The sequence below is a fragment of the Urocampus carinirostris genome, chromosome 4, assembly GCF_059441175.1.
Source record: "Urocampus carinirostris isolate Australia breed hairy pipefish chromosome 4, RoL_Ucar_1.0, whole genome shotgun sequence".
NCBI lineage: Eukaryota > Metazoa > Chordata > Actinopteri > Syngnathiformes > Syngnathidae > Urocampus > Urocampus carinirostris.
The window spans coordinates 51,971,803-51,999,537 of record NC_142352.1 but is presented as its reverse complement, the minus strand read 5'-3'; the positions used below and the strand labels follow the sequence as shown (position 1 = coordinate 51,999,537).

Here is a 27,735-nt window from a genome sequence, read left to right as displayed (position 1 = left end):
TATTAATATTTCCTCTTTTATTTAGAAAAAATATTGCATTTGATAAAAATGACAAAAATGCTCTGTACATACAACTTCTGTTTTAAATACAACACAGTCACGGTGGTCTCAAGTGCCTAACACATACATAGATACGTACATTCAGTCATCGATATGTACATATGTACATACATACATACATGAATACTTACACACACACAAACACACACACACACACACACACACACACACACACAAAAGTTAAAAAAAACAATCTAACATAAGTTACATTAAAAATCCCGCACATTCAAACACAAATAACAATAATTAAATTAAAATACATCTTTGTTTCAGTGACACAAAAATAAGATTAAAACATGAATCACTTGTTGCTAACCAATATAGAGCAGCGAAAGTTGATGGCCAACAGTTGAAGACACATGTGACCTGTCAATGCTATCACACGAACAAAAACACATACTTGTACATATAACCCCCATAATACGAGAGATATTGGTAGTTCGGACTCCTGTTTAATTTGTCATAGGCACATAACAGCGTCAGACCTTTAGACAAACAACTCAATAGTGGGTTTAAAACATCCCCTGAACCACATTTGATTACTTTTACCATTTTTGTGAGTGCTTGGAGTATGAATTGGCATTATGCCTGTGTATCTAAACCATCAGGGTCAGGGGCCATTATGGCCTAACAGGATCCATGTTTGATTGATTTTTGCTGTCACTTCTGGAGTCTTCAGTTCTGTGTGTTCTGCTAAGAACCAGCTCAGCCGACTGTCAGTGCTGCAGACTTAAAGATGTCCAGTCAAAACACAAAAAACACAAAACACAAGTTCTTAAAAATGCCAGTTATCATTTCGGAAACTGGCTAAAACGAGACTACTGTAATTTGGAAAGACTTTTACCCTTGCCAGGCTTACACTCTGTCCTATTCACAACTGCATAGAACATGCAATGTAATTTTTGACACTGTACTTTAATAGCCATCACACATGGCACAGTACTAAAAAAGATAATTGGTCAGTTTCATTTCATTTCATCAGTACTCCAAAAGTACTACACTGCTCATTCAATTTGTACTCATTGGTACTACTGTATTTCATTCATCAGGACATCCATCTTCTTCATCAAAAGAAAATGTATGGATTCCACCTCGATCCAATTTTGTATATGGAGTTTTTTCCATCATCCTTTAGCAAAAAACACTGGTTGCATGAGTGTGTTTAGTCCATCAATACTTTAAATTTCACCCCTGCCAGCATTTACAACAGGCATTAGAAATATACTTCAGAGTGCTGTGCATCAAGTGTGAACCTGATTTCCTCAATTGAGGTCAGCAATGTCCAAAATTTACTGATTCAGCACTGGTTTAGTAGCACTTAGGTTCCAATGTCCTTCAGTAAATTCCAGGGAACAGCATCAAACCGTAGGAGTAAAACCTCCCAGAGACAAGCTGAGCTGAAATGCTCAGGGTTAACGAGGATCACCATGGTCCAGAGGGACCTGGTGGACCTTAGTCCAGATGGGTATCATACCTGAAAGACAGAAAACATTTTTCTTTTAACAAATGTGAATATCTTTACAAAGCTTCATCGACACTGTTTAGCAAAAAAATTATGCCTCACCTCTGTAGCTATTAAACACTCGTCTTTCTGATTGGATATGACGTACACAGACTGGTACTTGTTGTCTGTTGAGTACTGGTACTTGCTCTCACCATTGGCACTGCAGTCATATTCTACTTCGCATCTCAACTGGTCTTTGCCATCAATGGATGAGCGGTATTTATGATCACTGGCAGCATGGTTGTTCAGATCGCAGGTTAATTGAGTCATGGTTTCGCTGCAACATGGCAACTCTTCCACTTGTTTCATTTCTGATGAATTACTGCAGGAGATAAAAGACTGTATATTATGAATCCTATTATTCATAGCTGAGCTTTATTTTATTTTTTAACATGTTTGACCACAGTGTACCTGTTTTCTATTTTCCTGCATATATCCTCTGTATCTGAATCTTCTGGCAGCTCATATATCAACTGTAGACCATCATGCTCCTCTTGTTTGCGAACACACACCTCTTCAGGCCTCAGTTCATGGACAAGATTGTACTCCGCACTGGAGTAGCGAGTCTTCAAGCCTTGCCTCTCTGATCCACCAAGTCCATTAAGCCCACTAATCCCACTCAAACCACCAAGAGAGCCAGTCAGTTCAGAATGATAATCAAATTTTTTGTTGGTGTTTTTAACAGACGTTGTCATCACTGTTACCAGCTCCTTGTCACTACGGAGGCAATTGTTGGTAGTTGTCAAATTATTCATAGTTTCGTGGCTGTCACTACGGATGCTGTCACTGTGATGACTGTGCCGCTCTTGCACTTTGACACGAGCATAGACGACCAACACTGAACAACCAATGAGAATCAGCAGAACAAGGAATACGCCAGCACACACAGCCACCCAAGGGAAACCGCTGTCGTCCTCATTGACATTATCAAAGCCTTCGCTTTCCAGTGAGGAATAACGTCTGTTAAGTCCTTTGACAACTGGCTCGTCATGGGGAACTCCGGGTAAAAGGAACTGGCAGTTGTGCCCACCATAGCCTGTCATGCAGGCACACACATAGCGGCCACCGCGCTGATGGCAAGTGGCTCCGTTGTGGCAGGGATTGTGAGCACAGCGTGAGATGGGCAAACTGCAGTTTTTGCCGCTGTATCCTGTAGAAGAATCCAGTTTTGGGAGTCTGTTAGTGTACATTACAAATGCAAAAACAACACTATGAAGCCATTTTTAATATCAAAACATACCTGGGGGGCAGGTGCACACGTAGCCATTTACTCCCTCCTGGCATGTCCCACCATTCAGACAGGGAAAAGACAAGCAGTGTCCAGGGAGGCCGCTGCTACTCTTCTCACAGTTGCTACCATAAAACCCCTCAGGGCACTGACAACGGAATGAGTTGACTAAATCCACACATTCAGCTCCTCCAAAGAAAAATGTTTTAAGAACTTAACATTAAATCCACCAATATTTGAGTCGTCAGTGTAGCAAAAAAGCAGAGAAATAGGTACCATTCAAACAGGGGTTGGATGAGCAGTGGTCTATCTTTTTTTCACAGTTGAATTTAGCATACCCCTGTGGGCACTGACAAAAGTAGCCCTCCTCCGGGTTGTCGACACAGCGTCTGTCATTGAAGCAAGGCCCATCCGCACAACTACTGGCACTCAATTCACAGTTGTTGCCATAGAAACCATGAGGACAGGTGCATTTATAGCTACCGTCCTGGTCCTAAATGACAAAGCAAATAAATGTTACTGTTTTGTTTCAGTTAAAGTTTGTTTTGACAGTTATGTACAGTTCGAATAAACTTACAGAGCAGCTGCCACCATTACTACAGGGGTTTCCAGAACATTCATTGACTACAATCTCACAGCTGGCACCTGTATAGCCAGGGGGACAGGAGCAAGTGTAGCTTCCTTGGCCGGTGTTAGTGCATGTGGCACCGTTGAGACACGGTTTGTGGTGTGTACAGTAGTTGAGATCTGTAAATAGCAATAAAAAATGTATATATTAGATACATATTACACATCACAGTTACATTGTAAGATTGTTTACAAGGAGCAGGGTTGGGTAGGGTTACTTTAACTTGATTACTTTCAATTACTTTTGGACTACTCCAATACCAAATATGCTAATAAAAGACAAAAGAAACTAAATATGAATAAAATTACTAAATTTTGTGCAGGCTTGGGGAGTAACGGAATACATGGAACGGCAAAAATGATGTTGGCAAGTTGTTTGATTTATTTTCATTTTGTTTCTGGCCCATTTTATGTTAGTTTTGCCGGAGACCAAAGAGATCAAAGCCAGGAGAAAAAGCTTACCACGTGTTGTGAGTCATAATTTTATTCATATTTAGTTTCTTTTGTCCTTTATTAGCATATTTGGTATTGGAGTAATCCAAAAGTAATTGAAAGTAATCAAGTTAAAGTAACCCTACCCAACCCTGACAAGGAGCTACAATTGCATCTAGATGAAAAAATCGTCGCCACTCGCCCTGGTTGCAGAAGAGGCCACCCCATCCTTCTTGGCAGTTACATTGCCAGGGTTGTTGGCACGTACCATGGAGGCAACCCGGGTAACGGATACAGTCATCACAGTAACGACCACTGAATCCCACTCGACACCTGCACCCCACCATGAATCAAATACTGTTAGAATCAGAGGCAGCGCAGGCAAACACAAATGTGAATGTCTATAATAAGGGATAGTAAGTAATTTCTCAGCTTACTTGCATTCTCCTGGTTTCTCACAGAAGCCGTGATCTTCATCGCAGCCCGGAAGACAAATGGCTGCGGAAAAAAAGAACAGGAAAAAGGTGAATAAAACAAGGTGAATTCGTCCCTTCAGACAAATTCACTCGTTCTCCAGTTTGTTCATTGCTTATCCAGCCATTTCCTTTCCCTGTTCACCTGTCTCCCAATTTGTCATTCTGATAGCAGACTCATAAAAACGCAGCTACCACAGAGCAAAACGGTCAAACTGTGGAACGAATTAGGGTGAGGAGGCCATTCTTTAAAAAGACTACTCACTGCAGAGTATTTAAACTGTAGCGTAATTTACCTTCAGGATTTAGCTGCAACTGTGTCTTTGAACACCCTCCCTGTATCCACTTTTTTGGGGGGTCCAAAGCGACCATAGCAGCCAACAAGCAGTCTGTATTAACATGGTTGCGCTCCAATACAAAAGCATCCCAAACAAAGCCGCCTTTCTCCCTCTTGACTGTGGGCTTCAGTCTTTTTCTTCTCCTCTCACATGCAAGCCACCCCTTTCCAACCGACTGACCACCTACACAACTGTACACCTATGGTGCCCTCTCACATCTGTTTCTTCTCTTTCTCCCATAATTCTGCTCTATTTCTGCTCCACTTCCTCTAGCATTAAGCATCCCTCCTTTCCTCCCACCGTGTCTCCTCTCACCCCCACCCTCTTTTAACCACCTCTCTCCCATGGCCAGCTGGTCTGTGTGGAGCTAACCACCGGACAGCTGCTCCATTGTCTCCTCGCACTGAGCAGCTGCCCTCTAAACAACAATACACAGCCCTGCTTAGCCAATCACCAGCATGGGCTGCAACAATGCAATACCCCCACTTGGCCAATCGGGGAGAAGGGTAAGAAGGCCCCAATGGTCTAATGGAAGGCACGCGGCGTGTAAATTACTGAGGCCGCTGGTGTTTGGGGATAACTAACTGACGCCTGTTGCACACAGGCACTGCATTAGGACATAGAATGGGGCAATAGCGGGGTCCCTGGAACAGTAACAACAGCCAAGTGACTGTTGGAATAGCTAACTTTTTAAGTGACTGCCAAATGGAGATGTCATAGGTCAGATTTTAAAGCATGTTTGAAGTTGATGCTGCATTTAAACAAACTGGTCAGGACTTACGTTCAGTACAGTACTGTCCCTTCCAGCCAGAGTTGCAAGTGATCTCGCCGCGGTCCCCACAGGTGAAGTGCCCAAAAGCATCTTCTCGAGGCCGGCAGAACACAGAGCAGCCCTCGCCGTAATAATGTTCGTCGCACAGAAAGCGGTAAGAGTAGCGCAGCTGCGTCCTGCCGGCTGTCTGAATGTCTTTGGACCATTCGTCTCCAACTGTCAGATGACGCTGAGTGGTGATGCGCCCAATGATGTGTTCAGGGTTGTCTAGGGAAATTAGACACATCTCATTGAGCATTTTGTGTGAGTAACTAGTATGCAAAACCCAACTGTTAATTCAAAGTAGCTGTGTATCAATGTTCCGCATATTGACCAGCACATTTTCACTCATAACTGCTCTTCTACCAAAATTAGACATCGTAGGTGTGTTTTCCTTACAAAAGTAACACAGCATGCACCATGAATTCTTACCTTTAATTTGTTTTTATAGACCTTTGAACCCAATATAAATTCAGTGAAGTGACATGTTATTATTTGCAGTCTGAATGAGTAGGTAAATTAAAAAATTTGAAAAGCAAAACGTCACAATTAGCGTGCTGGTGTGTCTTCAGATTACACTCCTGTCTGGTTGTCACCCACCTGTTGCCAGGTCCTCCAGGGAGTCTGTGTGCAGAGCCTCAATGATCAGTGAAAATGTTCCCTGGGGGAAAAAAGAGGAGAGTCAACAGCTGCTATGCCTGCAAAGCCGAATTAAGAAAAATAAAGAGGGGGGCGGAGACGCCCCTCGATAAACATCATAGCCTCATTGAACGCTTTGATTAGGGAGCAAATAAGGCTTAAGACTACCTGCTTCTCTTTCACGGCCCTTTCCAGTATCGCACTAAGTCTCTGTCACGAAGCAAACGCGGTGGAATTTCACACAGCGCTGCAAATTATATGCCAACTCGGAGGATGTTAAATTTCCCACCACGCCCGGTTGAAGAGAGGTGTTTGGTGAACCCCCCACCCCCATTACCTTCTACCACACAAACACATACACTACATTACAATAGAGCTTCTCACACAATGCTGACAAAGACCCTCGCAATTTTGGGAGCATCTGCTGAGTTTTACACCCAATGTGTTCTGAATGAAGCAGACGATAGAATATTGTTGTGTTTAAATTCCTAAGTGCGTGATCGCACATAATAATGACAACAAAAAATAATTTCAACTATTTTCTCACCGGCCACGTGAAGCCAAAATTGAAGCGGATCGGGTTGGTGAATGTGTCTGCGTTGGTCTCGGGCACTTGGAAGGAGTTGGAACCCAGAACTGGGGTCACTGCTCCGCCATATGTGCATGGTGGCTCAGGGGACACGTTGGCCTGATAATGCTTGAGACAGATCCGGAAAAAAGTCTTGCATTCGCACTGCTGGTGGCTTGGAAGATGCGTTGAACCTACTCCGCCACGGCAACAGTTGCCGTTCCCCGCCACCCCTTTCTTGTTTAGAAACTCCTGCAGCTTCAGCTCAAACACTCCCGAGCACAAAACCTAAAGTAAGGTGGTATTAGAAACAAGCAGGCAAACAATCATCATGCTGTCGTGCAGTGGGTGCGCGCGTAAAACACGCAGCCAATGCGGGTGACGCAGACAGAGGACTGCTTCAATACCTGGCAGGTGAAAAGCGTGAGAATGACAACCAAGGGCAGACACAGGCGTCCCATTGTGTTGACAACCCGTTCAAAATAAATGTGCAAAGCTCCACAGGTTACTTCGGCTCAATTCAAAAAAACATAGAGAAAGTTTGGTGTGTTCTTCCTTGAGTAAAACAATTCTTATGATCGTATTCTATTTTCCCATAAGAACCTCTTCAGATTCAGATTCAGATTCTGTTGTCTATTTTCAATTTTTTTGTCAAAAAATAATCCAAAACAGAATAGTCCTTTTTAGAAATCCTTGTTTGAAATAATTCCAAATGATCTTGTGCAAAAATGTGGGCGTCCTTGCTGACTTGATTGATGAAATCCCGAGTGAGTAAAACAAATCTCTTGCGGGTAAACAGTGCATGTGTATGAACGCTCTACGCTCCCGTGCAAGCTTTTATATCAGAGAAGTACACGCAGGGTAATAAGATGCAAAAAAGCCCCTCTGCTCCTCTTCATCCCCTCCCTCAACCACCTCAAGTCCGCCCCGGGGACATCACAAAAAAAGTGGGGGCTTTTTTTTTAGGTCCACCCCCTCCTCGCTTTTCTCTCAAAGGAACATACCAAATGGCTATGGAGAGCTGTTAAATGTACAACAATCCTTTGCTTCTCCCTCCTGTTAGCCCACCTTCTTTCCATTTACATTCCAACATTTTGTAGTGCTCTCGAAACCAAAATGTATGATAAGCCGACCCTGAATTTAGGTTTATACTGTAGCTGGAGCCAACCTGGTTGCACCCTCGGGGGCCAGGCGTTCACCATCTGCCGGGCCACATTCCAATAGTGTAAGCCCGGGCGCGGCTTTAAAATGTTCACACTCCACAAGGCCTGCTTTAATGGGCTTAGCTTTCGTTTGTGGCAGCTAGATGTGTAAGTTTTCACCTCGTCAAGTGCATTCACCCCGCTGACGGATGATATCAGCTAACCAGGCTTTTATTTGTTTAACCGATGAAGGGTCCCATAGATAGACTCCAAAAAGAGCGCAAAATATGTGTCCGGTATCTGACTGCGTCAAACCCTTGGGTGCAGGCTGTAAAAAGTGACTTGGTGGTGTGTCACTCGTGTGGCTGTTATTAAGGGACATGGAAGAGGGAGAAGGGGGGAAGCGTGTGTGAGAGTATGGAGGGGGTTCATACAGGGAGTAAATTTTTTTTTTCTGCTTTCAGCTGTATGGTAATCAAGCCAGCAGCACCTGCTCTGCCACAATAATAAAACACCAGAGAGAGGGTCTGATCTGATCAGGTTGGACAAAATTCCCGTTTTAGCATTCAATCAAATAATACGGCCCCTACACTCCATTTGGAATGAGTGTGAGGATGTGTGTGTTTTCCCGAAGAATTTGCACGTGTTTGCATATTAGTAAGAGCTTACGGTGGCAATTTTTCACTAAAGACTTCATTGTACACTGGTTTTCCTGTGAGGGCCACGTAACTTTTTCCTTCATACGTGTGTATGTATATATATATATATATATATATATATATATATATATAATGCTCGGTGGGTTCTTCATTAAGAAAAACAGTGTACTGCACAAATTTGGCCTTTATGGAAAAGTGACAAGAAAGAAGCCATTTCTTAAAGATATCCATAAAAATTGTCGTTTAAAGTTTGCCACAAGCCACCTGGGAGACACACCAAACATGTGGAAGACGGTGCTCTGGTCAGATGAGACCAAAATTGCACTTTTTGGCAATAATCCAAGACGTTATGTTTGGTGTAAAAGCAGCACAGCTCCTCACCCTCAACACACCATCCCCACAGTCAAACATGGTGGTGGCAGCATCATGGTTTGGGCCTTCTTTTGTTCGGCAGGGACAGGGAAGATGGTTGAAATTGATGGGGAGATGGATGGAGCCAAATACAGGAAAATTCTGGAAGAAAACCTGATGGAGTCCATAAAAAAACCTGAGACTGGGATAGAGATTTGTCTTCCAACAAGACAATGATCCATAACATAAAGCAAAAGCTACAATGGAATGGTTCACCAAAATCATATCAATGTGTTAGAATGGCCAAGTCAAAGTCCAGACCTCAATCCAATTGAGAATCTGTGGAAAGAACTTAAAACTGCTGTTCACAAACACTTTCCATCCAACCTCACTGAGCTCGAGCTGTTTTGCAAGGAAGAATGGGCAAAAAGATCAGTTTGTCGATGTGCAAAACTGATAGAGACATTTCCCAAGCGACTTGCAGCTTAATTGCAGCAAAAGGTGGCGCTACAAAGTATTCACTCAATGGGGCTGAATCATTTTGCACACCAACCTTTTTGTTTTTTATTTGTGGCCAGACAGTCGTAGGGCACACAGAAATGGACAACCCACTCGCTCATTTACACTTAGGGACAATTTTGACCGGCCAATTAACCTGAGCTGCATGTTTTCGGAATGTGGGGAGAAACCCACGCAGTTCTCCTGAACATGCAAACTCCACACAGGGAGGCTGCGATACCTGGAATTTAAATTTAAATAATAATAAGAAGAACAAGAATAAGAATAAGAATAACAAAAAAATAAGAAAAAGAAGAGGCTAAATAATAGTAATAGCAACAATAATAATATTAATGATATTAGTGAGAAGTTAAATAACAATGATAATAATAACAATAGTAAGATCCAGACGAAGAAGAGGATAAAGAAGATGATGAGGAATAATAATAATAATAATAATAATAATAAAAAGTTTAATAATCATAATGATAAAAATAATAGTAATCATAATCACAATAATAACAATAACAACAATAACAACAACAGCAGCAGCAGCAAAACGACAACAAAACAAAAAACGACAACAACGACAAGAAGAGTAAGAAGGAAAAAGAGAAGGAAAAGAAGGAAATTGATAATAATCAGATTTAGAAATAAATTCAACTTACATCCTGTTCATCGTTTGATTGGCAGATCAAGAAAGCAATATGTATACTGAAGCATAAAAACATGTCTTATTGTTTTAGCCTAACTTGTAAATGAAGTCTCTTTTCGGCTGATTTTTTTTTTTTTTTATAAATGTTATCGTGTGTTTTGGAGTACGGTAAATATTTTACTCTGTTGGATTCACTGGACAGTTCTGGGTGTAACAAGGCCATGTTCAAGTCATTTGATGACTGCCAGGAGACGTAATTGGTGAGCTACGCTAGCCTAATAGTTTTCAGGTATCTCCTTTTAGACTAATCCTAATGTTTCTGTCATGAGTACTTTTTGAAATGGTCAGCATATCTTGAATCCCTAGAGTTTGGGCTTTCCAATGATAGGTGGCATGACGTATTTCAGTGAAAGGTGACATCAAACAGACACATATTTGTTTTTTAACAGGAACGTTAAGGGGTAAAACAATAATTTGAAAAAGAATGGAACTTTAAATTTCTTTCTGTGAGGCTCAGTACCACATGACCCACTTGTTTGCGCCCCAGCCGCTGGAGATCCCTATTTTATATTCCATAGGTGTAATACCTGAGCAGTATTTCATATGAAAACAAATCTCTTAATATCCTGATTAATGTGGCGTGCCGTGAAAATGATCGCCCTCTTCCTCATTTCTGAGGTTTTTTTGCATATTTATCACAAAGATTTTACATCAGGGCTCTCAAACAAATTTGAGTTGGGGACCGCTGAAGCTGGTGTGCGGCTGACGTTGGGCCAAATGGGGGTTTCCACAAAAACTCCTCTGTTCTTAAAGGGACATAAAGGGACACTGTTTTATAAGTCATGTTTATTTGTATGGCCCTCAATCACAAGTCAAGTCATTTTTATTTGTATAGCCCTCAATCACAAAGAGTCTCAAAGGGCTTCACAGGTTATTACACAGACTATTTTTTTCAGACCATTATTACACCATCCCCTGATCTGGAACCAACATGAGGGCAAGGAAAAACTCAAAAAAACCCTCAACATGAGGAAAATGAAGAAACCTTGAGAAGGGACCGCACATGTGGTATCCCCCTTCCAGGATTACCAGACAGCAAAGGATGTTGCAATCACAAATAATAGAGAGATATTGTCCACGAAAAGTATAGGTTATTCATATGCTATAGCGTAGATGTGAGTCTTAAGCTTAGATTTAAACATTTCCACTGAGGTTGCAGATCGGATCTCAGGAGGAAGAGCATTCCACAGCACCGGTGCCCGGATGGAGAACGCTCTCGAACCAGGAGTGTCAAAGGGCTGCACAGATCACAGACTATTGCAAACTACAGAATGTTATCACACCACCTCCTCAATTAAAACCTAAATGAGGGCAAGGAAGAACGCAAAACCTCAGCTTGAGGAAATGCTCATTGATTTAGTTGTTCCTGTATAAGCCACGCTCCCTCCCACCTGCTGCTTACCATTCAATACTGGTGACACACAACCAATGTTCCCTCTAATTTTCCACGGCTCTGAGCGTTCACACAAAGTCGGTGAGCAACGCTTGAAACAACAGTGAGCAACAGCAATCCCAAGTGTGGCAACTAAGTCATTATCAAACATGTCCAAAACTTGACATCAAGTTACATTTTGCTGAGTTTCCGGCAATGCAAAAAAAAAAATTCACTTTTGAATGAATTGACTAATGTATTATTGCAAAGGTTGTACGGCCTACAGACGTCATTTGTTTTTACAACAATTCTTTCACAAGATTTCCATTTCTTATTTTTTCCTGGTATCTTTTGTCGCATAATACTAACATTTTTGCGGGCTTATTTAGTCAGTTTCACGATACAGAACTGTATTTAATCACATTTTTTAGTGGAAGTACAATGTTGGCAACAAGATTTGCTTGGTCTATTGGAAATTATTTGAATGCAACAACAAACCTTTTCTTCTTTTTCCCTGTTGTTTTTCTATTTTTTTTAACTCCTTTGAAAAAAATCTCATTGTGTTAATTTTTCCTAGCTGTTACATTTTTCTTTTTGTTCTCTATTTACTTTTTTCCATTTGTTTCTTTCTTTTCTTTTTTTCTGTCTTTTTTCTAAATTTTTCCTTCTTTTTTCTCTTCCTTTTGTTTCTATTTTCTCAGCTTTTCACTACTTTTTCATTTTGGTATTTTTTTTCTTTTTTTTTTCTTGTGCGCTGAGAATGTGCGGGCAGTGCGGGCAGTGCGCGATTGCGCAGCTCAGAGGGAACATTGCACACAACCAAATATGTGCGTATAAACTGATCCCTGTTTTCAGGATTTAATTTTATAGTTTTAAATATGGCTTGGATGTGAGTTTATATGGTAAGGATGCCCTTGCAACATCTATTGCAGCCTGGCCATTCTGGAATAGGGGATTACCTCATATCCCTTTTCACGTAACGGAATAAATGTAACGCCGTTACATAATTAGGGTACAAACAAAATGTATGCAATCTCGTACAGTTACATAAAAAAAATTATAGGTACAATTAGTAAAAAGAAGGATGACTTTTCAGGGTGATTCTTTTATTTAAAGTATGTTTACATCTTGACCCCTTTACTTGTTTGTAAACAAGTGTGACTGCCTAGCTGCGTTATAATTAAATTACTTTTTAAATGAAGTAACTAGTAACTGTAACACATTACTTTTCAGTAACTCACCCAACACTGATGAAAACTGTACAGCACACATTTTTGGGCAATATACACATGAGATATATTTTTTCTTCCGCCGGTAAGTATTTTTACATAACTTTTCCCATTTTCTCAAAAAGCAGCTAAGAGCTGAATCAACTCATTTGAGCGTGCAAAACACAGCTGTAACTTTTCACATTTTAGCCCGGTGAATTATTAATGGTTCTTCCCCAGCAATTACATCAGTCAGTTTTGTCTGTGAGCGATTAAGCTGCAAAATATATATTCGCAATAAGTATAATGCAATCTCAATAGAGAGCACTCCCTCTTCAGTCATTGATGAATTATTGAGATTTTTGAAATTACCCAATCAAATGGCGCAGTCAGAAGTTGAGTGAACTGCAGCAATCCAATATATACACCAGGGGGAATTGAATTTAGGGAGAGTGGGAGGTGTGTATTTGTTGCATGCTAGACTCTTCAACCACATCAGTACCTATTCTGATTTGGGGATATACTATTGTGCTATAAATTAAAGTAAAAAATCGTGAAAAGTGACATTTATGACAAGGATGTATTATTTGTTTTTTCAAATTGCAATGCAAAAAAATCATAAATTACATGAAAATACTGAGTGTGTTAATTGGGCTATGAGAAAAGACAGTGCTGGAATATGAAGGCTCAAAACTGCTTAATAATAACATCACTTAAAGTAAAAGTAAAATATATATATTATTTTTCCATCAGACATACTGAGTCCATTTAGGATTCTGCTTGAGTATCCCAAAATTAGTAAAGCCGAAAATGCAACAACTTTGTGCTTGGATGCAACTTCAAGGGCCTTTAACCTTAAGCTTTAACACCGTTAACTTTGCCTGACATACTGCTTCCATGTAGAAAGCAGTATGTGTTTAGCTATAGGACGCTGATTTCATTTAAGTAGTTGATTTTGTCCTGCTGCATTGTGAAGCAGCTCAAAAGATTACACAGCTCCTATGTGGTGTGTCACCAAATCCCCCTCTGAAGTCATTTCATTGTTTCACCTCCTCGCAAATATCAGCGGTGCCCTGTGCACCTCTGCCTTTGTATGCCATCAGTCATTCAACACCATGACGTGCCACAAATTTTGCAATTAAGCCTGCAAAGCGTGAAAGGGATGAAAAGTAGGCACACCCAGTAGAGGTAGGCGATGCTGAAAATTTTGGTATCGAAGTAAATTCACGGTAGTATCAATTTTCTTTGAAGTGTCATTGAACTTATATTCAATGTTCATGAATATACCACATAATGTAAAAAAAACAAGAAATGCAAAAAAATGATGTTACTGTACGGTACAGAGATTCATTAGCAAGAACACCTACGAAAAAAAAAAACAACAACAATCAAATTACAGTGGAACCTTGGTTTTCGAACGCCTCTCAGTTCGAACAAATCGGTTCTCGTCCAAAAATTTCGAAAAATTCTTGCTTCGCTTTTCGTTCAAAAAATCGGAGTTCGAACGCCGGTACGCTAGGGTGCGATGCTGAGCGGCGTACGGGTGTAGATTGCCCCCACTCCTCGTGAAGAACTGTTATGACGTGCGCGCGCACTTCTTTTTGCTTTCGCTTTAGAGTGTTTTAGCCCCTAATTATGCCTCCGAAGAAGGTCGGTGCAAGCAGCAAAGTTGCTACAGATGAAAAAAGAAAGGTAGTGCGTACAACTATTGCATTTAAGAAATAAATAATAACAAATTATGAAGAAGGTGTGCGAGTTCCCCTTCTTTCGAGGGAATAGAGCATGGCATCTGGAAACCTTCACAAAGGTAAGAAATCCTATTCATAATTATTTTCTTTATCCTTTACCCGGGTGCTAAATGACGTGTACACGACCTGATTTTTTTAGTTGTACACGTTTATGTTAGCGTAATCTTTCGTACGGAACAGGGTTCTGGAACGGATTATGGTCGAGAACCGAGGTTCCACAGTACAATCATTGAATGTAAAAGGTAGGTAAATGTCTTAGCACGCTTTTCCACTCATTGTGCCGATACGGTCACTGGACGCAGAATTAGGATTAGAATTTCCTTTATTGTCATTCATATAAACGTGAAACATTGTATGCATCGAAATTTGACAAGGCACTCCAGATAAACATGTAAAATAGAGTCTTTAAAGAGCAAAAAAGATAAAAGACTACTGGATGAAAAGGCAAAAAAAGGAGCCAACTAAGGTTGAGGAATTATTAATATCATATACAAAAGGACAATCAATAAAGGGGGTTATATCAAAACTATATAAAGCCCTGAGAATGGATCTCAGTAATGAGGACATGGCAGTTAGGGAAAAATGGGAACAAGAAACTAATGTAGCGATAAAAGACAACGAATGGGAAAAAACATTGAAAGAGGGACACAAAATAACCAACAGCCCGACTTGGAGGGAGTTTGAATGGAAAGTAAAAATGTGATTCTTCTATACACCCTCTATCACTTCAAAATATAAAAATACCTCAAATCTATGTTGGCGTAACTGTGGGGGGGTCGGAGACTTTACGCATATTTTCTGGAATTGCCCTGTAATATTAAATTTTTGGAGAAGTATCCAGAGAGAAATAAAATTAATTACTGGCTGGGAGTTGCGGTTGGACCCAAAGGCTTACGTAGTAGGAATTTTGCCAGAAGAATTACTATCTGGTCAACAGAAATATATACTAAGGGTAATGCTTCTGGTAGCAAAGAAAATGATCACAGTGTCCTGGCTGAAACCACAACCTCCTGACATAAAACAATGGAGAGACAAATTAAAGCAAATGTACATGTAAGAGCTAATGATATTCAGTTAATTGTGTATTTCTCTGTCTACTATGTTACAAATAATCCTGATGAGTTTGACCTGTATTACAATTAATTTTCTACTATTTTGTACTATTTTTTTAAACCGAAAGACATATATATGACGTCCTTGGTTATTACTACGCATGTGCGAACTTTGAACCGTAGATGTATGTGTGACGTCATTGATATTTTCTGCGCATGCGCACGCTTTTGAACAAAACCCGGCTGCACCGCGGGAAACTTGTGAGACGGGTGAGACTTTTGAATCCGTCCTCCCACTGCGCAGTGAATAAATTCTAAAACTACATTTGCCTCTCTTACTGATCACTTCAGTTTTAACCTATTACGAAAATATTATCCCTAACATTTTTGGTGCCGAAACCCGGGACGGTACGTAGTATTTTGAAGTTGAAAACGAAGAAAAACCAATCCATTCTACTGCGTGGTCTAGAACAAAGGAAACTTTGTTCTTTTTCGAGATCGGCTTCAGAGTCAGCGGCATCGTCAACAAACCAGGATCAAGTGATCGGTAAGAGATACATTTCTAATATAAAAATTTGGAATAATTCTAAGAACGAAGCCATTTTTATAAAAAGATAAAGTTGAATTGGCCACAGAGGGAAAATAGTGTTGGACGGGCGCCATATGTGGGCTTGAGAAGCCATTACAAAACCTTAGCTAAGTAAATACCCAAAAGGAATCAGAATAAAATACGAAGTATTTTAAATACTCAAACTTTTTGTTTGAGACGGAATAGGATTGCCTAGGGACGGAAAATGTCGACACTAACCCCACCGTGGGGTCGGTAGAGTGGGAAAGAAAAGTAAGGGGGAGGGGTACTGAAACGACCCCCCACTTTTCCCATTGTCCTTTTTCAAAAAGAGGACGGATCCCTCTGTGATAAGGTAAAATAAAATAAGGTTTAAGTAAACTGCATGGCTTCATAAAAAAGTGTACACGGTCTAAAATTAAACTAATTTTTTGTGGGCCCACTCTGTCTTGTCAAATGTTTTATGTTTGTTCAATGTGTAAATGTTTGTATTCTTTCCTATATTCTTATTCTTCTTGTCTTATATGTTTGTTTGAGCTAGCTTTTAATCGGCCCACGTAACTGAAAAAAAAATAATATATAGAAAAATACGAAGAAAATTGCCGCAAACGAGAAAGCGCGCGCATTTTTAAAAGGAAAAAAAGGAAGAAGCGAAGTGCACATTGCAACGAGAGAAACGTTTTTTTTTAAGAGTAAGACCGTTTAAAATATGTTGTTTTTGGGTGGAACCGAGAGCACATCGCGTTAGGAATCGAAAACGTTCGTTTTTGGGGAAATTGGCGGTTGACGCTAAGGGTGTACAACATAACGCCTGCGGGCCTAAGGGGTTCCAATAATTTTTTTTTTCGGTCCAAATTTTTTTGGGTGTTTTTTGTTTTTTTTTCAATTGGAAAACGATAAATTTAGGAGTGGTAAGTTTAGAAAACTTATGTTTGAGTTATTTTAGATGCGTTAAATGAAGTTAATGCCAGAATAACACTTACTAAAGATACAATAACAAAAATAAAGATAGAATATTTCGGTTTTCAGTTCAAAATTAGAAAATTAAGGACTGTAAAGACAGGGGGAAAATCAAATTGAGCGAATTGGAATGGATTAATTAGAGATAAAAGGTGTTTTGTACAAAATTATCGAAATAGAGCGAATAATTATTTTCAATGAATATGGAGGGAAAATTCATTGAGTGGAATAAAAATGATAAAATGACTCTTAGATCAATACACGTCATTTTTACATTTAGGCTGGTAAGCTAAAAAGGGTGTTAGAAGGTGCAGAAGGGAAAAGTGTTATGTTGGGAATGGATTGTTGGCAAAGCATGTAAGGAAGTTGTTAGATGATCCAGATGTGAAATTTATGAGTGGAATATGGACAGTGAAAGTTCGAAGTTTTTGAAGAAATGGCTGAAGAAAGGAAGTAGGCACGAAGATCAGATTGAAGGCTGAATTAGTTCACGAAAGGAAAGAAAAGATGAGGAAAGGAAGAGACACAAGATGTGGATTGATCAGAGCGAAAAAAGAAGAAAGGACATTGCAAGTAAACAAGAAAGTAAATCGTTAAGGAGAGGAGCAAGGAGAATACAAGTAAGAGATGGAAGGAATGTAAAAGGGAAAAGTTATTTAAAGAAAAAAATAATTCGCTGAAAATTGGATATGAAAAACTTGAGACAAAAGTATGAAAAACATCACATTAGTGTTTTTGGCCTTCCTCATTGTCTTGAAAAACACTATATAAATGCAAACAATTTATAATAGATTAGAATATACCTTTACCGACATAGTTACAAAATGGGTTAACATATTGTGACTGACAATAATAATTGGCATTACAATCCATCTTCAAAGTGAGGTAAAGGAACAGAGAAAATAAGGTTATAGTTATAATTGATACAATATTTACACAAAAATATTTGCATGTAAAAGGTTACATACAATTGAGGTTTGTGTAATATGCATTTGGTGAATAGACATCGCAGCCAAAAAAGTTGTCAGCATTGTGCAAAACATGTGACAGTATTTTTATAGATAAGCTATAAAAATTAATGGAAATTATTTAAAGGATGAAAATCTATTTGAAGGCAAATGAACATAGATATACTATACAAACACTATTTCGTTGCCATAATGGGAAATATTATAGACTACAGAAATATTGTCAGGGAACTATCGTGAAAACACTACAAAGGAACTAAAGTAAAGTTTGATTTTACAGTAAAAGTGTTGCACTAACAATGTTTTTGAGTTCTAGAATTTTGGTTCTTGTCTCATTTGGACTCAACAACCCGCTGAGGAGAAAATGGGAGGAAGAGCGATCAGGGAAAGGTAGCACTAATAACGCTGATGAAGATATTACATGGGATGAAAGATGGTAAGTGAAAAACCAATTTTTATGATATTAAAGGAATATGTCAAAAATAAAGGCGTTACAGGTGAGATGCAGAAAAGTTTTGTGTTCATATTCGGCCGGTATGAACCATAACTATGATAAGGAGATCTCATCTTGTTGGAGTCCATCACAGCGATCATCGAGCAGCGATTGGAGGACACCCTGAACTGGTTGCAAGCCAATTGCAGGGCACACAAAGATAGACAATTCACTAGCTCATTCACACGTAGGGACAATTTGGACCAGCCAGTCCACCTGAAATGCATGTTTTTGAAAGAGGTAAGTAAACCGGCTAGCCGGAGGAAACTAACGTAAACAATGAGAGCATGCAGGCTCCACACAGGAGCCCAGTGGCTGGCTTGGAACACACACACACCTGTTCCCAGGTCCTTAGTAATGCCGCACACGTGCTGGCCACTGTGCCACCGTGCTGCACACACATATAATATACACATATATAATATATATATATATAAATGAAACTATTTTAAAACTGAACTATAAATAATGATAATATGATAGGGATTTTGAATTCCCTGTACTAGCTTGCTAAAAGATTTATAGATCTTGGCAGAGATCTAAGAACCCCTGAAATTTAGTGATACAAAGATCGAAGTTATGAATCGGTGACATATATAGTAGATATCTGCGTATTCTTTCAGTTTTGATCATCAAATTATTAATTTATTTTCTGCATTTGTTGATGGTAATTGCAAATAACAGGCTTGTCTTTTTTCAATTTTTCTACTTTCTGTACTTCTTTCTTTAACATCTTAGTACAACATAATTCGTGATGTCAATCATCAAAGCAATTGAGCCGTAAAAGCAAGCTCTCTTTGATGAATTGAACAAGGAAAAAAGCAGTTTGTCTAATAAAAAGACTGACCTTCGCTCAACAAGAATTACCAACAACAATGACGTAATCTCGAAGCGACGAGATCTCGTTTGCTAAGATCAGCGTGCAGGAAAATAAAACTCGTACAGCAAAACCAAAATAACGATTAGGCTTGTAATGTGTTAAATCTTTGTTAAAGAGTAACTAAATGATAATGACAATTTAAAGGGAAAAAAGTTGCGTCCCCAGCATAAATGATGTGGGGAAATGAAAACAATGAGTGTATAATACAAGATAACTATACAGAATAGTTTAAAAAGAAAGAATATTTGAGTAACCGAACTAATCATTTCTTGTTGAATATGCGAATAGCAAAAGGGTAATAACTTTAAGACATGTAGTTTTGCTCCTGATAAAGCAGGGACAAAAAAAGCAATGAAGATGACTAAAATCCGTCCATAATTTTAGTGTCCATCTTCTCGTTCGTAAATGGACAAATTCAAAAGAGGCGTAATATGTAAAAAGATTATTTCCTTAGTTGTTCTCTTATTCAATAGTAGATTACTCTCAATGAAATAATGCAGGAACCATTTCAAATAATCAAAATTTTGAAGGAAGTTTGAAAATGACGACAAATTAACACAGAAAAGAAGAATTCGAGACTAGAAATCATTAATAACGTAGCTGAAGCTATTTCAGTCACTGAATCTATTTTTTTCTTTTAAACAGGGAAAAAAAGAAACAAGTATTAATAGTCTGACCAGATCATGTTAATTTGTATAGCCTTAATCACAAGGGATCTCGAAAGGCAGCTTAGAACAAAGACTAATGCGTAGAAACAAAGATTGTTGTGCAGAATAAAGATTATGAAAATAAAATAAATACAACTCAACAAGATAATTCATAAGTGACAAGTATGTATTGCTCTATAGTGAATCAATAAAAGATTGATTATGATTACAGAGAGAACAAAATACAATTAGAAAAGTTATGACATTAAGTTCGATTTGGCATTTTTTGAGATTTTTTTTGGGGATCTTTTGAGATTTTTGATGTTTAGTGTGAGGGTTTGAAATTTTGACAAAGTTAGCCCAAAGGAAATTGGGAGGACAATTGATTACACACTGAATATTTTTTTAGATTGAGTGTTACGATTGACAAGTGATAAACAAATGTGTAGTAAATACTGACTTATGGTTTGGTTAAGTTAAAAGGAAACGGTTTCTATGGAAGAGCATTTTTAGAAGACAATAAGAAACTGATCAATCTTGAAGAGGGTCATAGGAAATAAAAGTAACGGATTAGTTGATTTCGAGACATATCGGGCTAATTTAAGAATAATTGCATGGGAAATAAATGGATAGAAATTGATTAAACTAAGATAATGTCTACTAGTACCTAAATTTAGAGAAAAATTTAAGACATTGAATAATCCGGCCAATTTACAAAAAAAAAAAATCCCACTACATAAGCACAATGGAATTAACGAGACTCTTAAGTGCCAGTGAATTCCACAAAAAGACTCTTTCCTTTCTTTTTGAAAGTCCGTGCATTCTCCAAAGGACATACCAACCTGTCAAAAAGAAATCATGGACAAAAATCATTTGCTGAAAGAGATAAAGACATCAGTCATCCATTATCTGCGCCGCTTATCAACAGCGAGGCCAAGGGAGTGATATGGAGCACATCACAGCTACGCTCATCAACAACGAGATCAAGGGAGTGATGGGGGCACATCCCAGCTGCTTTTCAGACAGCTAACAGGAGATTCCTGCAGTCGTTGCCAGTGGAATTGACAGAAAAGTCAATAAAGTCATTTTGTGTTTGACATGGACACATTTTTGAAAAACTATTTTTGATGGGCCAAAAGCAACATTCAAATGGTGAATGTAATGTGGAATAAGCAAATCAAAAGACTGAAAGACAACAACATTCAAGAATGCATCTGCTTGAAGTTATATAGAGTCTTGTTAATACAAAGTGTAAATGTATTTGAGGAAGATTGATAAATTCATCTTGCAAATTTATAAATGTGTCTACTTTCACTCCTATTCATAGATAGTGAACTTAGGTTTTAACTCAGGGGGGGAATTTTGAGACATTCAGTAAAATATAAGTTAAAACCTAGTTTTTCCGCAATTGATGAAAAATTGTCTTCTGAATAAGCTCTCCATAAAACTTTTTGAAATTCAAATTACGAAATTTGGACGAATAGAAAAATATTACACAAAAGAAATGTTGTAATATAACAAAATTTACAATGTTTGTGAAATTGATTAACAAAAATCAATTAAAATAACCATTCACCATTAGAAAATTGCCCACATTGAGAACATTTTGGGATGGTATTTTTCATTTTTGGCAAAATCTTTCACTTTGAGCGTGAATTACCTGCTTTCTTTGCAAAATACTGTTATTTTGAACAAATTTACTTACTAAAAAGATAATACATAGGTTATGATTTTTACAAAAGGCAAAACAAAGAGTGAATCATAACAATAAAAACGTCTTTTCTTGGGTTAAACTGATAATTTAACAATCTATCCTGGTCATCTGCCTCGAGGGGAATGGCCAACAGCAAGATAACACATTGAAAATCATAAGAAAATGCAAAAAAAAAGTGCATACAAAATGTTTTTTTTTCGAATATGATCAATCTACAAAAGAGAAAACACTCAATCACTCAAATCAGGGTAAATGATTCTGACAAGGATAATGGTTAAACTGATTCAGTGACTGGATTTAGTGAAAAAGCAAAATTTGAAATTTAGAGCTAACAATTTTAAAAATAAATTGTTTATCTTCGAGTTGGAATTTTGGGATAAAATGCTCAAAATGGATAGGGCATCTTATAGTGGGGATTTTGATTTCCACTTATAATAAATATAAAGACAACTTAAGAAAATATACGAATCTATAAATAAATTTGTTTTTTTATTTGTTTTGAGCCACGAAAGTCTCAACAGGGGGCAGAGTAAATTATGGGTAACATAAACCATAAAAAAAAAAAAAAAAGTCCTGACTATCCTTTTTTTCCCCAACTACAGCTTTCCCTGAATATCCAGTTCTATGATATTCATTATGCTTTTCTCATCCATACAGGAGATGGTGACCCCTGCTGAACAGATGACGGAGTTCTGTCAGCCCAGGGAGTTTCAAACCTAACAAGGGCAGTGGTCAGGACTCTGGGGAGTGTGCCAGCACTCGTGCCATCAGCTGTGTCCCCTACACACGTCCGCCACGAGGCAGGAGGCTGTCATCCCAGGGAAGAAGTTAGCAAGCTACATCCGAAAAGAGGAGCAATCCAATGTGGACAACTGGATGGTGTCATCTCATCTACAAGCAATACATCATCACGCCAGGAGGTGTGGGGATCCTTACGGTGGCCATGCTCATGAAAAACAGCATCAAAAGCTGCCAATAATGCCCTAATCTATTCTTCCGAAAGAATAGGCATCAGATTCTACAATGATATCTAGAGAAATGGTGGTCGTAAAAGTACCAAAATAAGATTGTTATGTTGAAAACTTTGGACTTTGCGGACTGCTTTGTTACATTGGTATCAGTTCCCATACACCAAATTTAAATGGACTTAGACAGCATTGTCTAAAAGGACTTAACCCTACCAATAAAGGGAAATCTCCCTATTGCACACGCGAAGATCTGAGCGGGTAAGCTAATCGAGTCCCGTTCACCAAGTCATCCAGGCCCTGTGGAGACCAACGCACAGGCAGGGTCCTTTGTTTTGTGTTTTTAACCATCGCTCATTACTACTACGTTTTCTAGTATAAGAAACACTCTCGACCTCATGGAAATGAGGTGGGAGGAGGGGAATTTTTTCCTTTACGAAGGTTTTTCGCCCCTCCACGAAACTATCAACCTGTTGTATTTCTTAATGATGTGTTAACTTGAAAACCTCTGGTATTATCACTGATGTCCTTCGAAATCCACAACAGGGGGGAAATGTAAGAGCTAATCATATTCAGTTAATTGTGTATTTCTCTGTCTACTATGTTACAAATAATCCTGATGAGTTTGACCTGTATTACAATTCATTTTCTACTATTTTGTACTATTTTTTTAAACCGAAAGACATATATATGACGTCCTTGGTTATTACTACGCATGTGCGAACTTTGAACCGTAGATGTATGTGTGACGTCATTGATACTTTCTGCGCATGCGCACGCTTTTGAACAAAACCCAGCTGCACCGCGGGAAACTTGTGAGACGGGTGAGACTTTTGAATCCGTCCTCCCACTGCGCAGTGAATACATTCTAAAACTACATTTGCCTCTCTTACTGATCACTTCAGTTTTAACCTATTACGAAAATATTATCCCTAACAACATTATGGAAAAAATCACTGCAAGACTTCAACTGAAACTTGACCAATTCGAGAAAAGATGGAAGCCTATCACACAAATTTTACTTGATGTCTAAACACCTCCCCCTATTTATTATGTTTTTTTTTTGGGTGTATATTTTTATTTATTTATTTACAGAGCGTCACATCCATGCATCCATTATCTGCATCGCTTATCCTCAGTAGGGTCGCAGGGGCGCTGGAGCCCATCTCAGCTATCATCGAAACAATGGGCAGGGGACAAACTGAACTGTTTGCTAGTCGCAGGGCACACAGAGACAGACAACTCACTCGCTCATTCACACCTATGGACAATTTGGACCGGCCGATTAACCTGACATGCGTGTTTTTGGAATGTGGGAGGAAACCAGAGTGCCCGGAGGAAACCCACGCAAGCACAGGGAGAACATGCAAACTCCACACAAGAAGGTTCGATCTCATGAATTCAGAATTGTGCTGCACATGCCCATATGTAGCGTCCCATATCAATAAATATACCACTTAACTTGTCGCCCTCCCACAATTACCTATAACCCATCCATCCATCCATTATCTGCACCGCTTATCCTCAGTAGGGTCACGGGGGTGCTGTAGCCCATCCCAGCCATCTCAGGCAGTGAGCAGGGGACATCCCGAACTGGTTGCCAGGCAGTCGCAGGGCACACAGGGACAGACAATTCGTTCGCTCATTCACACTTAGGGATAGTTTTGACCGGCCAATTAACCTGACATGCATGTTTTTGGAATGTGGGAGGAAACCGGGGTGCCCGGAGGAAACCCACGCAAGCACGGGGAGAATATGCAAACTCCGGAAAGGAAGGTTTGTAGCTGGATTTGAACCCATGACCTTAGAACTGTGCTGCACACGCGCTAACCACCACGCTGCCGTGCTGCCCGCCAGAGCGTCACATATCAACAAATATACCACTTAACTTGTCTCCCTCCCACAATTACCCATAACCATTCGGGCTTATTTTGCCCTTCATTTCTTATATGAATAATGGTTTCAAAACAATGTGCAAGCACAGTTCTCTAGTAAAAATGTCAAAAAATACTGCAAATGAGAATACTGATGTATTTACCTTCGGTGCATTTGTCTCAGGGAAAAGTCACTGTGTGCATAGCTCTTCCCACCCCTACTGCTCACCCAATTAAGTTGCTTTGTGTTTTTGGCTGAGGTTTCTGGGTTTTTAATTTTTCTTCTTTGCGGTAAAGTGTCTCAAGAATGAAGCTAAATTGTTATTTTAATTTCCATATAAAGGATTCCATTGCGACTTACAGCCAAAACAGGGTCTGTTGGTGTGACACCTTTACCGTAGACTGCAGTGGAGACTATGCTCTTTATATACTAGACCGGGATTCCCCTACCCTTTTAAGGCCGAGAGCAACTTCATGGATACGAGGTAACACAAAGGGGACCTTGATATTGTACTTCCGAAAGATAAATTAATTAATTAATTAATTTTTCTGTTTTACTCATATTTTAAGTGAGAATGTATTTTTAATGATTAATAATTATTTAGAATGATTTAACAAAGTAGGAAACAGATAGACTTCAACAAGCAATATTTTATCTCTTCTTTCCAATTGTTTTAATTACAATTTTTCGAAAGGTAAAAATTGACAACTTTCACTACATTTTGCAGAAAATCACATTAAATCTTTCCAAACCCTATCATCAGTTTAAGTTTCATGAACTATGCACCATGTTTGTACAAATTATGAAGGAACAAAAATAAACACTTTTTGAATAAAATAAAATATCACATTTCTACTAATTTCTAAATGTGCGGCCATTAAAACAAACCGTGTCTTTTAAACTTACTGACACATTTTTAACAGTTTTTCAACGTTTTTAACACCATCTTTGCCAAGGCACCAAAGTTTTGCTAAAAATTACATAGTAATTTGTTAGTTTGCCTGTTAGTTGGAAGGCTGGCATTGCAAGCTCTTCACCAGTGTACTGTAATCCGGAGTGTACGTTGACACTGCAACCTCAGTGAATCTTGAAGATGTGATTCAGTGAGGCGTGTTCTGTGTTTGTTCTTAATAAAGTTCATGTCAGAAAAGGCTTATTCACACAGATTGAACCAAATATGATAGCAACCTTCATAGGTGCTGTGCACACTGCACTATAATTTTCAGAGCAGACACCCTTCGAGCCACTGTGTTCTCCCCCCAGCTGGACATTGGAGAAAGTAGAGAGGATATTGCTGCCATTCTTTTCATATTTGGGTACAGTGTTGGCAATAATCATGATTAATTCTTTAAGAACCTTCCCGTCGGAAAATGCCTTCTTCCTCTTATTCAAAAAATTGTTTGGCTCTAGGGCGGCACGGCAGATGAATGGTAAGTGTATCCACAGCACAGTTTTGAGGTCATGGGACGAAATCCGGCAACCAGCCTTCCTGTGTAGAGTTTGCATGTTGAAATGAAATGAACTCCCCATGCTTGTGTGAGCTTCCTCTGGGCACTTCAGTTTCCTCCCACATTTCATAAACATGCATTTCAAGTCAATTGGCGGGTTCAAATTGTCCCAAGGTATGAGACAGAGAGTGAGTTGTCTGTCTCTGTGTGCCCTGCCACTGGCTAGGACCCAGTTCAGGGTGTCCCCTGTCCACTGCCCGAAGATAGCTGGGATGGGCTCCAGCAACCCCGCGACCCTGCTGAGGGTAAGCGGTGCAGATAATAGAAATGGAAGGTGAGCTCAACAACAGGCTTTGGTTGCTTTTTGAGAGTTTTTGTCAAAAAGACTGCTGTTTGCCCGAAGTTGCTTTTAACCCTCAGGCCTTTTATGTTTGCATGGAAACTCTTGAGACAAATGCTGTAGTGGGGCTCCACATTGTGCAGCTTTGCCGCAGCCACATTCGCTCTGCAAATGAGACACACATAGTTTTCTTCAGATTAATAAAACAATATTTTTTTTGTCCATTCACTGCAAAAATTATAGGGTTTTTTCGCCCTGTTTCTGTATGTAGAAATTGATTTTGACTCCTTTGCGACGCCCAAGAATGAGGCTGCGATTGTCATGCGCACTTCTCAGATCTTCAAACTTTTTTTTTTTAGGTTTTACATTTTTTATATATACTTCTTTTGTTTTTAATTTACATCACTGTTAATTATATTAAAAAAAAACGCAGCACAATTTAATCACATTTTAGACATTGATATTTCGTGATGAGGTCTATTTTTAGAACAAGCCCTGCGACTGAATGCCAATCACTATTGGTGCTGTAGGCTATGCGCGCACTAGCCCCCACACTTTTAGGATTGGGATGCTGTAGACAAGATTTGAATGAGTTTATTTTATCTCTGAACCATATGCACTCATGCAAAGAGCTATACATGGCTCGTGAGCCACAGAATCCTGACCCCTGGACTAAACCATTTGGCAATTTAATGCAGGGGCATTGCAAGGGTTTCACCTAGATGATAAATCATGCAGGACTCTGTTGGTGCGTGCCTGGGCTCAACATTTAGTGGTAGCGTCACTGATTTCGGATACTGGAAAACTGATCCTATAATGAGGGGAATTATAGTCGGACGCGACTTCGGATACCGGAAAATTCGTTAGATGGGTGGATTGTAAACGAAGTACCACTCTACATGAAAACTTTAATAATATAAAAATATAAACAAAAATGTTTCTATTTCACCTGTTTTGTGGGGTGGACCCAAGTTGTTGTTCCCTTTTGCGCGCGCACTAATGCACGCACGTACGCGAGGACCAGCGGGGCTCTGTGACACGCACCCGTACAACAAAGGGAGAGGTCTCGCGCCCCGCCGCCCATTCATCCCTTTCTCTGGCCAAGTAATTCCCATTGATTCTTATTGAAGGACGAGCCGCGAGCCCCTCGGGGGACAACTGTGTGATTTGTGAAGGGTCGCAAGGACAAGACACGCCCCTCTCAAGCCTGGCCATCTGCTCCACCAAACACCACAGCACCAACTACCAAATGGTAGCACAAGCCCCCAATCCCCACCTCCACTCCACACACACACCTAACATCCTTCTATCATTTCTACAAATAATTTTCCCCTTTCAACTCACCTCTCTTAAATCCGTGTTTACTGTCTGCTCTTCTCCACTTGGAAGGAGTACGTTATGCATGGACGGCAATCAGTTGTATGTTGGGGAGATGACAGTGGAGGCATGCAG

At 39.4% G+C, this 27,735-nt stretch overlaps 1 protein-coding gene across 2 annotated transcripts; it reads right to left on the bottom strand.

The window, feature by feature from the left end:
* On the bottom strand, window positions 1–27,735 carry LOC148368145 (delta-like protein D). Of its 2 annotated transcripts, none has more exons than XM_088333303.1 (12): window positions 27,628–27,735; window positions 6,660–6,968; window positions 6,074–6,134; window positions 5,444–5,701; window positions 4,289–4,349; window positions 4,054–4,184; window positions 3,370–3,539; window positions 3,069–3,285; window positions 2,805–2,981; window positions 1,976–2,714; window positions 1,625–1,886; window positions 1–1,534 (listed from the first exon to the last, which is right to left on the bottom strand). In XM_088333303.1, exons 1-12 carry the CDS (start codon window positions 27,685–27,687, stop codon window positions 1,529–1,531), a joined length of 2,451 nt encoding a protein of 816 aa, XP_088189429.1. In that variant the 5' UTR covers window positions 27,688–27,735; the 3' UTR covers window positions 1–1,528. The 2 variants fall into 2 exon arrangements, with proteins under 2 accessions (XP_088189429.1, XP_088189430.1); XM_088333304.1 differs by lacking the exon at window positions 27,628–27,735 and adding an exon at window positions 7,088–7,457.